This window comes from Kryptolebias marmoratus, linkage group LG22 (genome assembly GCF_001649575.2).
Source record: "Kryptolebias marmoratus isolate JLee-2015 linkage group LG22, ASM164957v2, whole genome shotgun sequence".
Taxonomy (NCBI): Eukaryota; Metazoa; Chordata; class Actinopteri; order Cyprinodontiformes; family Rivulidae; genus Kryptolebias; species Kryptolebias marmoratus.
In genome coordinates this window covers 11730523-11746708 of record NC_051451.1, presented here as the reverse complement: position 1 = coordinate 11746708, position 16186 = coordinate 11730523, and the positions used below count along the sequence as shown (strand labels likewise).

At 41.0% G+C, this 16186-nt stretch overlaps 1 protein-coding gene across 4 annotated transcripts in view; it reads right to left on the bottom strand.

The window, feature by feature from the left end:
• ltbp1 (latent transforming growth factor beta binding protein 1) overlaps positions 1 to 16180 on the bottom strand; it is a 114527-nt gene extending 98347 nt beyond the window's left edge. For 3 of the 4 annotated variants that reach the window (XM_017430894.3, XM_017430912.3, XM_017430903.3), the window contains exons 1-2: positions 15969 to 16180; positions 8901 to 8971 (exon numbers count right to left, since the gene is read on the bottom strand). In XM_017430894.3, the coding sequence (XP_017286383.1) occupies positions 8901 to 8971; positions 15969 to 16021 (124 nt within the window). In that variant the 5' untranslated portion in view covers positions 16022 to 16180. Of the gene's footprint in view, positions 1 to 3688; positions 3833 to 8900; positions 8972 to 15968 lie in introns of those variants that run through there. The other variant, XM_037973430.1, reaches the window with a different exon arrangement.
• Between the last annotated feature and the right edge of the window lie 6 nt (positions 16181 to 16186).

Here is a 16186-nt window from a genome sequence, read left to right as displayed (position 1 = left end):
TTGATATTCAACGGTAAATCACATCTTCAGTAGAAACATGTAGCATATTTGAGGAATTCAGGAGTCAAGTCCAGCAGTTCTATTATAATATTTTTGCAGATAAACCATATAATGTGAAACTGACTGAGGTTTTAAATAATAGCATTTGCTTAGACAGCTATAAAGATCGGAAGATGGGAGCTGTTATACTTTGGAAGTGGGTTGATTTTGGCCTTATTTCTGAGATATTAAAGGGTAGTTTGAATAGACCCACTTCTTAAAACCTTCTTAAAACTAGCTCTAGTTTTCTAAATTTTGTAGTGGTTAATGCGTGATTATTTAAGTATTTACATTGCCATCAGTTTGGCATTATGCAGTGATTTTGACAGGAATATTGTGGGGCATCCAGCAGGAATTTTACAAGTGTTTTAGAGTTTAAGTTAACCACCATGAAATTTCATAGACTTGAGCTGTTTTAGTTCAGACTAGCCATTAGCTCAATGGTCCTGTCAGAAGTAAACTAAATTTCTTCAAACTAAAGCCACTCAAGGAGCTATCTACAACAAGTAAGGGTTAGGGTTAAACCTAATTTAAAAGGGCTAAACCTTTCATTTATCAGTATTAGAGGCCGTCTTCCATCTGTTAGACTCTTCAGATAAAGCACTTCCATTTCATGCTGTACGTGTTTTTCTCCAATAAGCATTCAGCTCTACGAGCTGGCAGGAAAGTTCCAGTGCAGTTTAGCAATGCAACTCCACCCTGGAGTTGCAGAAAGTATTAAGCAATTTCATACCGATCAGCCACAGCGTGTCCATTTACAAATGCAGCGACAACACTGTGGCACGCTGAGAAAATCTCTTTGCAGAACTCCTCCTCAGATTGACATCCCTTCTTAGGAAAAATGCTTGGGATTGTGAGTCCTGCAAATGATTTAAACTTCATGTGAACAAAACTATGAAGCTGGTGTTTGACTTCTGTTGAAACACACTGGCCAGCAAACATGCTGCCACTCCAAAAAAAAAAATTGGTTTGGCTGCTGGAAAAGAAGAAAGCTGAGGGACTACATTAAGTTGCCCTGGGACCCAATGTAAAGACCCACTTTGTTCATAGAACACACACACACACACACTGCCTGCCAGTCTCTTTACAAATGTCAGAGCCAACAGTGTTATGTGTGTTTATCCTCAGATCAGCGAATGTAACTTTTTCTAGGCTGAGAGAATATAAGAAGACTCAAGAATGGATGAAAATGACTGAATAATACCTTCAGAAGAGATAAAAATCAGTTCTGTAAAGGTTGGTGAATTGATTAAAATAAAAAGTCTCACCTTTTAGGTTGACAGTGTTCCTTAACTCTGACACACTGAGGTCCAAATCCACCAAGGGATTGTGTGGTTTTTGAATTTCCTCATCCGTCTAACTCTCTAAACTTTCGCAAAGGGAGTTGTGCACCTCAAACTTTGCTGCCAATCAAAACAGTATCTCCTACGCAGAAGCACTTTCCTCACATTTAACTAAGGGTTAATGCAACATTTCGAGGAAAACTCACCCATAATTTTGTAAATCCCTGCCAGGGCTAAAAATGTTCAATTTTTAAAAAACAGCGCACCTGTGACACAGAGTTAGCATTAAATATTTACCATTTTACGTGAGGTGGGGGTCATTGCGTCTCAGGAGAAGAAACAGGAAGAGGAGAAATCTGCTGCACAGTTGCCTTAACAAAGACGGCAGGAATGTCCCCTGAGCAAAACGTCAGGAAGAGGAAGCCAAAATACAGGTCACATGCAAGTTCAAGTAATCCAAATTGTAAAGTGTTTTCATTCTATTGCATTCAACAATATTAGCCATGGCTGACCCAGCAGCTCGGAGCACTCATGAGCCCAGGAGGGATGACTCAAACAACTGATGCTGGCTGTGTTAGGACAATGGATGCAGCAATGTGTTTCCCCAACTTTTGTTTCTTGGAGAAACTGCACACTGCAGCTCTGACCGGAATACCATCAGCCTTTAAAAACTGAAGACTGCAGACCTGTTTCTCATTGTTATTTCTGATAGGACTATGCAGTTTCACCAGTCCGAACCTGTCTGTGCTGTTGTTTAGTATCTTTGGGTAGAACATGTACTCTTACAGAATCTCATTTTGCACTTTCACAAATTTAAACAGAAATTATCACGTCTAGCGTCTTCACAACAAAAGCATGTGTCGTGTTTTTCATTTTATCCATTCCTCTCAATGCATCGAAAGACACTATAAAGCCCCACCCAACAGAGATTCAGGACTGATTCTGCTACTGTTCCTTGTAGGACACTCAGGCTTTCTGAGACAGTGGGTGCAGATCTGCAGGACGAAAGCAAAAATCCTGAGGCACCCAGGCCGATTCATTTTAAATGTAAAACGTCCCGTATCTCGTCTCAAACATCTCACTGACATTCGAACAACTGGATGTTTAGTGAAAGACAGCTTTTAAAGTTGAAGTGTATAATCTTTTTTCACATTCACAAAAGATTCTCAAAACAGCCACCGTCCAACAAAAATGTGAGTCCCTACTTTCAACATCGAGCATGAGATGAGTTACACCCGATTACCTCAAACATGACAACACTGTTGTCTTTGCCCCCAAAGCTGAGTTGCATTAATATTTTGACACAACGCCACAGTTACTTTTCCACTTTGGCAAAGCTTGTTTTTTTTGCCTTCGAGGCTAAATACTTGTCATTACCTGCTGCTGTCTCTGGCCTGGATCTGAGGCAGACATCTGTTCTGCAAACAGTTCTGTGCCCATCTGCCGCAGACTGAGGTCAGCTACATAACATTGCTGTTCGATGACGGCGGCTGCTAATTAGCTTGTTAGCTGGGAACAGGAAATACATCAGTCATAGCAAAGTGCTCACCCTTTTGATCAAACTGTGCAGAGCCTGGGATTCAAGGACCCCCCTCTAACACAAACATACTTTTGATCAAGTCTGCTAGGGATGTACGAAAGACAAAAAAAAAAAAATCTGTTACTGGGGGTGGAAGGGGTGTTTATTGTGAAAGGCTGAAACTCTAAGGAAAAAATGATTCTCTTGGTGTCACTGCTTTGACGCAAGACCTTAAAATTCCCAAGGGATAGGAAGAAAATTGCTCATACTTTGGGGAAACTGCAACAGCCAGTTTAACCTTGGATAGGACAGTTGTTTGCTGAATTCAGAAGCAGGTAGCGGTGCAAAGATATGACATCTATATATGAGGTATTGAATTCCACATTATCTGAGTCACTGCTGGCCCTCAGGAGCTCAGATAGCCTCTGATAAGAATGCCCGTTGAGAATTTATGGGCCTCGCTAATGCTCCGGGTGAGCGATACACTTATCTTACCACTAGCCAGCAATGACATTATAAAAACACAAGCATATTAAAAGTCCTTGTCCGTCAGAGGAATGCACTGACCGTACTTTGACTTAAAGGCGATGTTGTCACAAAGTAATCAAGCTCTTGGTATTACAAAAAGTAGTTGGAAAATAGTATTGAGGTATTTGGTGAGTTTTCCTGATGATCCCAACTCAGGAAAAGAGCCAATTTAAGCACTAAAATTCCAACTATGGGTACACATAAGAAATACTGTTGGAGAATAAAGATTCAACTCATGCAAAACCTGAATGACAGAAAGCTCAAAGCAGTTACTGTATATGTATATGTACTGTATTACTACTTGCCAGTGCCTATTTACCTTTCCAGTGAGAGATCCCTCCTCCATTGTTGGAGAACTGACTCAGACCACTTCTGTCTGTAGTGGTGGGTAAGTAGGGTGAGTGTGGACAACAGCCCGACACAGTGACAGTCTCATTTTAATTGCCCCGACTCCTTCACTGCCCTGTGAAGTGAAAGACACTCTGCTTAAGACTTACTGTGCCTCCCCTTCACACTTAAGAACCCCTGCATTCAGCACACAGCTCTCCAGTGTCAGGACTGATGGACTCAATAATGAGCTGCAATCAGCCTGGCCACTGAAGTCAGCAAGTTACCAGGTGTTCTCCAAGCCAACTCACTTCCAAATCTTTTAGGGTTTTTTTTTTTTTTCTTTCCATGGGTGTGCATTGTTTGATCGTGAAATATATCCAAGCTCTCAGCTAAAATGGAGTGCAAAAGTGTCCACAAAAAAGCCGATTGGTGACACTGACAGTGTAAATCAATTTAAACACATTTTCCAGATGTGTTGTTTTAGTAAAGCAGTGCTCGGGTTCAGAAGCCATTTGATCTACTTAAAAGAAAACTTTATTAAGTAAACCAGTTTAAAGTTATGGTTTAACTTGAATAAGCACCTGCTTTTCAAGATCCCAGCAAATAATTTTCACTAAATAGTTTTGCACTGTCATAAAATACTACCTCAAAACTTAGTACACATGTAAATTGTCAGAATTTTAGTATAAAATAGACTTTCTCTGAGTCAAACCAACAGTGTTTTTCCATTGTATAGCTAAAGCCATACTATTCTTTGAAGGATTGCATACCACCCACCCCCTTTTATGCATTTAGGAGTTTGTAGCAGAATTCTGCGTATGAATTTGGTCAAACCTTGAAACCAATGTTTAGCATAATCGCAGGTGATATTGCAAGATTTCAAGCTCCACATATATGATGGAAATTCAGCTACTACCACATCAAATTTTTGCTCAATATCTGTAAAATCCACACAGTTATAGCCATTTTTGTGTTTTGTAAGTTCAGCTGGCTGTGGAGGCCATCTTTAACTGGGTTGGCTACAAAAGTCAATCAGTTGTAGATGAACATCCAATTAACATTAATTTCTGGCAGTTTCTTTAAAACCCGTTCAGTTGTTCATGGGATATTTTTATAACAGACGCACACACAGGCAAAAACATTAGTGCCCGCCTTTCAGCAACAAGGGACAAAACAATGTTATTAAAAGAATATTTTAGCTTGCTGTATCAGTTAACAGATGGGATAACATCCATTACAGAACTGCCACTGAGTGTTAAACTGACCTATTCATAAAATCATGGGTCCGCAAAATGCTGGAAGTGTATACAGAGTTTTCTGCCAGTGGTTAATTTACATTTTTTAGTGGAGACTTATCCACATGCCTTCAATTAAAATCTTATTACCAACAGTCATTAGTCCTTTGCTTTATCTGTCAATGTTGTGTTGTAAAAAAAAACCAGACATATCCTCATGTTGCCAATTTACCACGGCTCAGTCTGACACTCTTAGTGGAAGGAGGCTGTAGCTGAATACTTCTGATTCAGCAACATCCCTACTATATTCATTTTGTCCAAGATGTTGAATCTAAAACTGTTCCCGTTCCAAGATTATTGTAGGTTAAACAAGAGACTCCCTTCAGGGGGTTGGCGGTCGGGCAGGCCGTTTCCAAAACACAATGTTCAGGGAGACAATGAGCCCCGCAGAGTGTCTGTTTGTGCTCAGGAAAAACTGTGGGACATTTTCATTTCAACAGATTGTAACAACAGCAACATTTATTGTGCGACTGATGTTCTCCAGCAAATGGGTTTTTTTCGTCTTGGTTGAGATCATTCACGTCAAGTAAAACAACTTTATCTTCCATTTTCTTTGTTATAAACGGTGACAGTTTCTTCCAGTAGAACACTGGTGCCTTTCTAAAAAAATAAATTTAAAAAATGCACGTTTTCACTAGAAGAGTCAGAATCAGCTGCACAAAAACGGCAATCTGAAACACTTTTTACATACCAAACACGATCCCATCCAAATGATACTTTCTACACTTTTCTGTGCAAACCAGGGAATAGAGTTTGACAAACGCAATTTAGTGATACAAAACAATGTTTGCCACAGAGGCAACAGTCCAGAACAGAGCCCCCTTTTCATGCGTTGACTTCATCAGCATATGAATCTGGATTAAATGGAAATTAAATCCCATTTTGCTAATGTGGAAACAGGCTTTTCATGTAGCTACGTTCAACACAGACCATAATTACGAACACGGACGTGTAGTAGATCTCGACCCTAAGCATACACTGGGCTCATACTGAACAGAGCAGTTTCACTTACAAACCTAGGTGGCTATTTTGTCTGCAGAATGACCATAATATGTTCACTTCAGGGCAATTTGACAGAGCGCTATTCTTCCCGGAGAGTCAACAATCTGACGCCACTTGACTCCCTCCAGTCTGGAGGAGTCGATGGAATGTCTGCTGATCAGCTCCTGAATCAGATGAGTTTTGTCTATCTGAATCACATGCTGTCCGCTGCTGCCAGAATAAAGAGGGAAACTTAAAAAAAATAAAAAAAAAGATGGCTTAGCATCAATAGGTGAATGTCCAACACACATCTGAGTCCATTTCTGACGTGTTTATTGGGGTCAGGGAGGAACATTCCTGACTGACAGCCATTAATAACATTTGGTTACGACTAAATTGCAAAAATAACTTGGTACGCTCCAAACCGCTTGACAAAACGGGGATTCTTTTCTGTGTTCTGTCACAGAAAATGCGACCCGTGTTGATGATGGAAACACAGGAACTTCCCACTGCTTCTGAGCTCTGCGAGATTAAAAAAAAAAGAAAAGCCAGGTTTGGGTGCAACAAAGGCGCGGGGGTCAAAGTGAGAAAAGCGGCCACGTGGTCATGTGTTCAGAGCCGAAACAAACTTTGCTCAGCCGCTTGTTTGTGCTGAAGGAGAAGTTATAACTAATGGAACTACGACTTGTTTTCGTGTTGCATGCGCAGTTGTCAGCCGGCACATGACCCGGACAGAAGGGGTGAGGAGCAGAGAGAATGGAGTTTATCTTTTTAATGGAGGAAAAGTGGTGTCACCTTAAATCAGGGTCGACCTGCTGCTGTCGCTGCTTGATCCGAGTGAAACATCTGGTGAACGTGCCGGCCGACACACCGCTGTCAAATGGTGAACAAACTCTCTACACTCAGAGCTCCGCGGTGGCGTGGAAGTGTCCAACGAAAGACAGAGACGGCAGAAGGTTACTGGGTCAACCGCCAAAATCCGAAACGACGAATTATGACGGATATTTTGCTGCTGGAACTAGTGTGAAGAACAGGAGATAAAGAAAACATGTTTGTGTGTCTGAAAACTCCCAGCTGATACTGTGAGCTTTAAAAACTAGTAACAAGCTGGAACTTTACACTTAAGAAATGCTTATATTAATCATCAAGTGGCTTACCACCAGAAAAATCTCTTTAAAAACAGAAGAACAAAATTCAAAGCCACTAATAAAGAGACGAAATGACGTCAGAAAGGACTGAACATTTCTGCCAAATGCTTTGGATTTTGAAACAGACCGTTCTTTTTATAAAGATTACACAGTGAAAATAGACTCCGCTATTAATACTGCCCTAATATTGAGCCCCTAGAAAAATTGTTTGGTTTTCTTTCTATCCATTGTTATGGTTTTGAACTCGATTGCGCATTTTGTTTCATTTCGATCGTTTCTGAACAATCAGAGGCGGTTGGAGCAGTCTCTATTGTCTGTTTTTATTAGGCGCAGCTTCTGTCTGATTGTTCTTCATTTGGATAAAACACTTTCCAAAGGAGGCGTCAGGAGACCAAATCTAGTTAACAGGGTTTTCTTTTTTTGGTGTCACAAATTTTACTAAATAAAATTGAAAAAAATATGTGCATTTGGAGGTTATGACTATTATTAAAATTATTAATACTCGTTTTGTTTTTGGATTATAAAGTCAAGGGATGGGGTTAGCAGAAATTTTCTTTCTCTTAGGAGGATGTGGCATGAAAAGTTGGTATAAAATCAATAAATCCCACTTGGTATAGTGGTATATAATGGTATATAGCTAGTATATAACCAGTGGTGTGTATCACAACTGTTTCCCATCATGTGAGGTAATTGGTTTGTCTGTGTAAAAGTGACTCAAGCAGAAAGAAAATCTTGATAAAGCACAGGAATCAAAAGGCTGAATGATGTGTTGTGTTTAAAAACACCTCACAGATACATTCATCTTCTACAGCAGGACCAACGAGAGGACGCTGAGTCTCAACCCAAGCATCAGTCAGGGCAAAAGACAGCCGAGTCGGAGAAATGTCAAAAAGATTGCGTGAGTGAGTGGTTCTTTATGCGCCCATTTACTGTCAATAGGAACATTGTTTGTGTGAAAATGGGTCTGGTTTTGCTGATGTCGGCACATACTTTAAAAAAAAAAAAAAAAAAGAGTCAAGTGTGGTGGATTTCTGGATTTCCAGCGTCTCCAAAAAAAAAATAAAAAAGTGAATTATCTCCCTGGTGGAAATAAGCTCGCTCCCATTTAAGATGTGTGAGAAGCGGTTCTGAAAAACATCGGGTCAATGGTTTAGAAGAGAGAAGCTGAGTCAGCAACATGTTTTATTGTCTAAATTGGTAAATTCAGGCCGGACCGGCTGTAGTTGCATAAAACATAACGAGGGATAGAAGCAGCTGAGATTCTCTCTTTTCTGTATGTTGAATCCTATTGAACAGTTAGTGTTAAACTTGTGAGGGTTTATTTACATCACAATAACACTGACTCCAGGAAAATCCCATTTTAATCTTCACCTGGGAACACAATCTTTTCCGTTACAGCAAAAAAGAAAAAACACAACTTCACAATGTTTTTAACATGTGATCGCATAAACATGTTGAAAAATCCAAAATCCCCTATTTTGATCATGAAAACATGATAAAAATATGTTTCACTTGTAAATTATCACTCACTGCCAAAAGGCAAAAGGAGGGTGATAATGTTCTTGCCTCTGTGTGCGTGCAAAACGGCTATAACTAATATAAATTCTCATTCAGATTAAAATGTCAAACAGAGGGTATCAGATGTTGCCATGCACTGGAAAGCACATGTTTTGCACGTGACGTGCTCGGGCCGGGAACAGGTGTTTACCCGTTACTGGAAAAGCAGTTTTTACCAGCGAGACGCCGTTGCTTTGTGCAGGATTTAGTGAGGACTTACGCTTTGTGCATCGCTGCGATCCTGGAGTTTTACTCCATCCGTGACAGCACTGCCCTCCGCAGACATTCACCCTGAACACAAAACAAGCAAGAAAAAGAAACGATGAAACGGCCACAGGAGCAGACATGTCACCTGACTGATGCAGGACTCTGTGTTGGACACATTTTCTGCCTCTTATTCGTATCACCAATATGAAAAACTCAGATGTGTTTGTTTGTTAATGTTACCCTTTTTCCCCTGCATAAAACATATAATATTATAATAATGGAGCTGCATTCTTAGTGTTTTACAGTTTAAACAAATGCATATTTCTGACCAAATAAATAAATCTAAACCCCCAATTCCCCAAAAAGTTGGGTTTAAATAAACACAGAATGCAAGGTAATAAAAAAAGGTCATAAAATAAGATAATATGGCAGCAACACATCTCATTATTGGATTTTCTACAAAATCCAATTCTGACAAAGTTGAGACATTGTGTAAAATGTAAATAAAAACAGAATGCAGTGATCTGTAAATCTCATAAACTCCTGTTTTATTCACAATAGAACATAGTTTCAATATGAAACCAAGAAGTTGTACCATTTTATGAAAAATATAGTAGGTGAATTTGATGCCAGTAACTTATTTTAAAAAATAAATGCAACAGGGGCAACAAAAGGCAGTAAGAGTACGTGGTACAAATAAGAAGCTAATTAAGGTAATTGTCAACATGTCAGTAAGAGGACTGGAAGAGGCTGAATCTGTCAGAAGTAAAGATGGGCAGAGGTTCGCCAGACATCTGAAAATAGTGGAACAATATCAGAATAATAATTATCAGCGGAAAATTGAAACTACTTTGAATATCCTATCATCTACACTTCATAATATCATCAAAAGATTTCAAGAATCTGGAGAAATCTGAGCTCAAAGGACAAAAGGCTGAACGTTAACAATGGATGCTGTGATCTTCGGGCCATCAGGGGCCACTGCATTAAAAACAGGTCTGATTCTGGTCTGTCCTGTGATGGACTTGCGACCTGTCCAGGGTGTCCCCCACCTCTCACACGGTGAGGAGATAGACACCAGCTCCCTGGGACTCCGAAAAGAAAAGTGGGAAAAGAAAATGGATGGATGGATGCATGATTCTGTTCAGGACATCACTGTATGAGCTGAGGACCACTTCGACAAAGCCTTATCTGTAAACACAGTTTGCCATTCCATCCATGAATGCTGGTCAAAGCTCTATCAGGCAAAGAAGCAGCCATATGTGAACACCATCCAGAAAGTTTGTTGTTTTCTCAGGGCCAAAGCTGATTTAAAATGGACTGCGACAAAGTGGAAAACTGTGCTGTGGTCAGACAAATTCATCCATCCATCCATTTTCTTCACCCGCGTCTCCCTTCCAGGTCGTGGGGCGCTGGTGCCTATCTCCAGCAGTCACTGTGCGAGAGGCGGGGGACCCTGGACAGGTCCATCACAGGGACACATGGAGACAAACAAGACAAACAACCATTCATGCTCTCACTCACACCCAGGGACTATTAAAGAGATACTATTTAACATAACATGCATGTTTTTGGTCTGTGGGAGGAAACCAGAGAACCCGGAGTAAACCCATGAAAGAACAGGGAGAACATGTAAACTCCACCCAGAAAGGCCCCAGGCCGGGAAGCGATCCTGCAGCCTTCTTGCCAACTACTGCGCCTCTGTTCCACCCAGTCAGACAAATCAAAATTTGATTTTTTTTTTTTTGGAAAGCCCGGGCGCCGTATTCTCTGCTCTAAAGAGGAGAGGAACCATCGGACCTGTTATCAGCGCACAGTTCAAAAGCCCAGCTCTAACATGTGCACAGACTTCCTGATTCCCTGAAGCTCGCAGAACCTGGTAATGGCTCTGATAAAGAGTCATTTGCTGTTGATGGGGGCAACAGGAATACCCAGCTGTACTTTATTCACTTATCACACAGCCGAACATTCTCCTTGGCTGCAAAGCGAGCAGCTGGGCCCAGACTGCAGGACCACACACACAGCCTGGTGGTCCTGTGTGTTACCCCGCTGCTTGTTTTCCCCTCTCCTCATTCTGGGCCGGGACTCATGCGCATGAATAAAGTGCAACTGGTACCACCTGCTAAAGCAATTTGATTTAAAGGCACCCAAAGCAGCTACAATACTTCACATTTAGAACCCACACAGTTAAATGAGCTACTGCAGTCACTGGTGGGTATTACAGACACAGTTACAAATTAAAAAAAAAAAAGAACAGTAATATTCTAGCAGCTGGAACACCAGAAGGAAAAAAAAAAGTTCAATCCATAATTAAAACATTTTAGGTTCAATTTTACACATGATCTTATGTTTTGTTGATAACAGGCTGTTTTTATGTGTAATGACATTAAAACTACTACAATAAGGAGTAAAACAAATGAGCCTGAACAAATAGAAATATCCGTATTTTGTATTTTATTATAAGCTTCAGTAAAAATCCTGCATAATACAATATATTAAAACTTTTTTAAAAAGTCCCAGTAAAGCAACACTGTAAATTTGTTATAATCTGTGAGAAATGGGGACATTTTGATGTATAAACTGTAGAAGAAAAATAAAGACAAAGAAGAACAAAGGAAATATTAAAACTGCTGCCAGTGGCTCATTATGGTGTAGAAAATAAAAATTAAATAAATAAAACACAGTCCCGAACCATAAATTGCAGAAGTGTCTGATCGCCACAAATTCATTTTTATGTGTTCTTAAAACTTAAAACTTTATTTTAAGGTTCAAGAATCTGTTCATTTACCATATTACCTTCTCATTTCCCGGTTCACCAACTCCCGAACAAAACATCAAACCTGTAAAACTACTAACCTCACCTCCTGTCAGCTGCAGACAAGCAGATGATTCACTCGAACGGAAACAAGTCAAACTCCGCACTGAACACACGAGGAGGAACCATCAGTAAACTAACCCGAGGATAGATGTTCCCAAAACGATTAAAACTGGCGTGTTTCTACTTTATCTGTTAGTGTGATATTAAAAAGGGGATATAAAAGGGCTGATTCGTAAACATCTGATATGATTTAGATAAAAACACAGTCGAGTCTATTGATGTTACTGAATTTTAGCAATTTCTAGATGGTCTCTGAACCCTGGTGTCACTTCAGGCGTCTTCAGGGGTCACACTAAACAACATCTGCTGCACACAACACCAATGTTATTGCATAAATTATTAGTTTAAATAGTTTCCTTAACTCAGGGCATAGATTGTTTGTTTTTTTTAATTAAAGTATCGGATCACAAATCCATGTGCTTGGTTTCCTAAACTGTGGAACTGGAATCTTGTGATCTCACATTTTATCTCTGCTGTGACCCCTAAGGGCTTCCGTACTTCCCCCTTTCCAGCTCTAAATAGAAATTCTGAGCTCAGATATAATGAAAGTCAATGAGAGTTTGGATGTGTGTTTGAGGGGATTCGAGAGCCACACTGGAGGAAGTTTAATGCTAAGCAACTTCAGCGTGCTTCACATTAAATTAGCTGAGGTCTTTTTATTATTTTATTATTTTAACTAGAGTACACCAAAGTGAGACCTTCTTACCCTTACTGTGGGTCTAAAATGCTTCAAAGCAGCCCCTTACAGTTTACAGCAAATGTTTGAGGCTTAATTTGCCACCCAGATGGTATCAGCGACTTCTTCGCATCATTTTCCACTTTACACACGGGAACAAATCAATTACGCGTTCAGGTGGGTCACCTTTAACCACACAGCGCCGTTACGCTGAACAAAGAAACACAAAAAGGCCCGAGAGCGTACAACAGGCAGCCGAGGAACCGGAAAAGGAAAATTGTTCATGGTCTATTAAGATGAGATCTTTGGAGAACGACTAAAAATACAATAGTTTGCGTTAAATTAGCCAGCAGAGCAGCCAACAATCAAGAAAAACAAAAATATCTCTCACAGTGAAAATAAATAAATAAATAAATCTTCCAGACTTTTATATTTCACAATATGAAAGATGTTTCAACCATCTTGGCACGGCGAATGACTCAAATCTTGAAATAGTTGATCTGACAGGAGTTTATCTTTAATACTGTGAATAAAATTTTATTTCAAAGTTTCTGCCTCAGCCAGAGTAAAGACACAGTAATCTCTGTTTCTACTTGTGCTGCAGCCATGTAACAAAATAATAAACATGTGGAAGGTTTTAAAAAATCGGGTTTTGGCTTTGTTTTCGCATTTATTGAACCGCTCAGTGAAAAGAGACAGTGAGTTTGGAGATGGGAGGATCGTGGACCCAGTGTTCTGATTGGGCAGAATTTAATTTGATTCATCAACACTAATATCTGGGACCGAAGCAGCTTTTTTCTGAGTACAGGTCAGCTCTGTTTAACCATAAATTAATCCTTCTTATGCTGACCACCTGACCTGGACCGGTGAAAGCCTGGGGCTCCGGATATTATTTAAACTTTTTTTTTCCAGTATATACCGTATTTTCCGCACTATAGGGCACACTGGGTTTTAAGACACAATGTCAATGAATGGTCCATTTTCAAACTTTTGTCATATATAAGGCGCACTGGACTTTAAGGCGTGTGCACCTCCCAATTTTTGTAACTTGGCACAGAACGAGCGCACCGTGCTCCATTTAAAGTGGAGGATTTCGGTGCTCTAGCAGAGCTGGTTCGCCTGTATCAGCATTTATATGATCCCTCTATGAGAGATCACAGAGATAATCAAACGGTTCAAAACTCCCGGAAGGATACTGCACCGACGTAAGCGTCAAGTATAAACGCTTCCACCGCTCGCTCAGGAGCCCTGCGCCACTATAACTGAGCCTTAAGGCTGCAAGCGGTGCGGCTTTGTAGTTTAACCAAAGTCGTACTAAAACATTTCGACTTCTTACATATACAAGGCGCTCCGGATTATAAGGCACACTGTCGTTTTTTGAGAAAACTGAATGCTTTTAAGTGCGCCTTATAGTCCAGAAAGTACGGTATTCACATACATATACTGATAAAAATGTCTCCATCGTTGCTGTTTTCTAGGACACAAAGTGATCAAAATAGGCAGATACATCATTGTTTGTAAAAATACTTCCCGTGCACACTATTTTTAAAAATCCCTACTTTAAAAAGCATTTTAAAAAATATTTGTTTTTTTCCTCACTAAAAACAGAAAATTTCCTCTGTGTTTGCAGGTCCCATTCACACACTGTGAAAATTATTAATTTTTTCAAAATAAAGTGGGCGGGGCCTAAGAGGCTTTAAAATTGTCTTCGCTTTTCAGCCCCCAAGGGCCGCATCCTTCATATGAATGTTGTCTATGAAAAAAGAAATTAGCATTCTTTCATTTTCAGTACTTTCAGCATGTTGACCTGTTGCCAATTAACCTCATTAGCTGCAAAATGCTCCTCCAGCTGTTTCTTATTCGTACCACTTACTTTTACAACCTTTTGTTGCCCTTGTTCCATTTATTTTAGGATGTGCTGCTGCCAAAAACATACAAAATTACCTATGTAACCATATTTGTTTTGCTTCAGATAAACAACACTTGTTATGTCAGACATTTACATTGAAAGGCTGTGGCTCAGAACTGAGTGGCATTCCCTCAGTCACAGGTCTGATGTGCAGAGATGACAACAAGATTGCATCACCACCACCACCTCCACCGTAGCAGAACTCCACTTCTGCTGCAAGCTCTACAGCTCACACATCTGGTCCTGTTTCTCCTGCGCACCGGCCGCCTCAGACAGGCAGGTGGCTGTTTGTTCAGCTACGTCATCGTGCAGACATGTGAGAAAGATTTAATGAGGTGGTCTCACAACCTGTGACCCCGGTGGGCAGACTTCAACTCTCCCTGCCCCGCTCAGCAAAGCCAACCAGAGGGCAGACGCTTCCTCAGAAACTGGTCTTAATCTGAAACAAACAGCTTTTTATCTACTATTCTGACAGTGTGGATCTAAAACATTTTAAAAAACTGAATGAATCTGAGCAAGTTCTTCAAAACCCCATCTATTTATACAACTTTATTTTTCTTTCCCTATTTCCGTTCTCTCACACACCCCAAAAAAGAAAAACGTTTGGGAAAGTTAGTCTTGTTGAGGCACCTGTGGGATTCAGGGACCACCACTCAATCCAACTTAAACAATGACTTCTCTCACTCCCTGACAGCCCTTTTAATAAGACAGGCAGACAGAAACACAGAGCAGAAACAAGCAGATGCTGCACAAAAACTATAAGTCGTACTGGAAAAAAAAAATCCTGGACTATAAGCGACTGAAGCATGTGGTCATCAAACGCCAATTTTCACCGGCCTACAGCCTCCACTTCCTGCTTGGAAGACAAATATCTGAGCTCAGACGCAATGGAAGTCAATGAGGGTTTGGATGTGTGCACTCATCTAGGTAAAAAAAAGTATCATGTATAAATTATATATGAATTGTGAACAGTGGTGTGAGGGGAAAGAGTTTGTTCGCAAAGAGAGTTGGAGCATGAAAATTGTAATGGGATTGTGTAAAACCCACCGAAGTTTAAAAAAAAAAAAAGCCAGTTCAGTCACATGAAGTCCCAACTTTTTGTGGCCTGCCTGAACTTCAACTGATGCTTCTCCTTCAAACTACGTGTGAGCTGCAGAGCGAAGAGGAAAGCTGGGGTTCCTCAGACGATTCGCCAAATAAACCCCCCCACCATTGATGTCCATGGGGAAACTGTTGCAAACCTCAGCGCATTGTTATGGATCGAGCTGCATTTCTGCCTGCCAATTCAAAGCTGTGACAGAAACATTAGAACAGTGACCTGTAACAAGGTGGACTGCAGGTGCCCTTACAGGTGCCCAGGTGAGGTCTGAGGGGTCATCTCCTCTGGGGAAACACATGGCTGGGTGTGTGCAAGCTCTTTTACTGAACTGATGTTTGTTATTGTTGTTGTTGTTGTTGCAGCTCCTCCTATAAAGCACACACCTTGGGCCTGTGATAACACCTTGCTGAATTAGGAGACAGCTGTTTTAGTCACAGCTGGACTCTGGGGGGGTCACCCTCTTCATGTTTAACTGGGGTCAGATACATTTAAAAAGGTGGATTTCAGCGTGGCTCTTACCCGGACAGCTTCAGGAGCTGGTTCTGCTGGTTCTGCTCCTGCTGGTTGCCCATCCTGCGGGTCCGAACCTGGCCGCCGAAGCTGCTCAGCTCCACGTTGTAGACGAGCGGCTGTCCGGCCGGCCCGTGGCGGCTGGAGATGGAGCTGACTCGCACCGCGCCGTCCTCCCCCGCCGTCGCCGAACCGGGCCCGGCCCCCCGCCGCTGGCCCGGACCCGG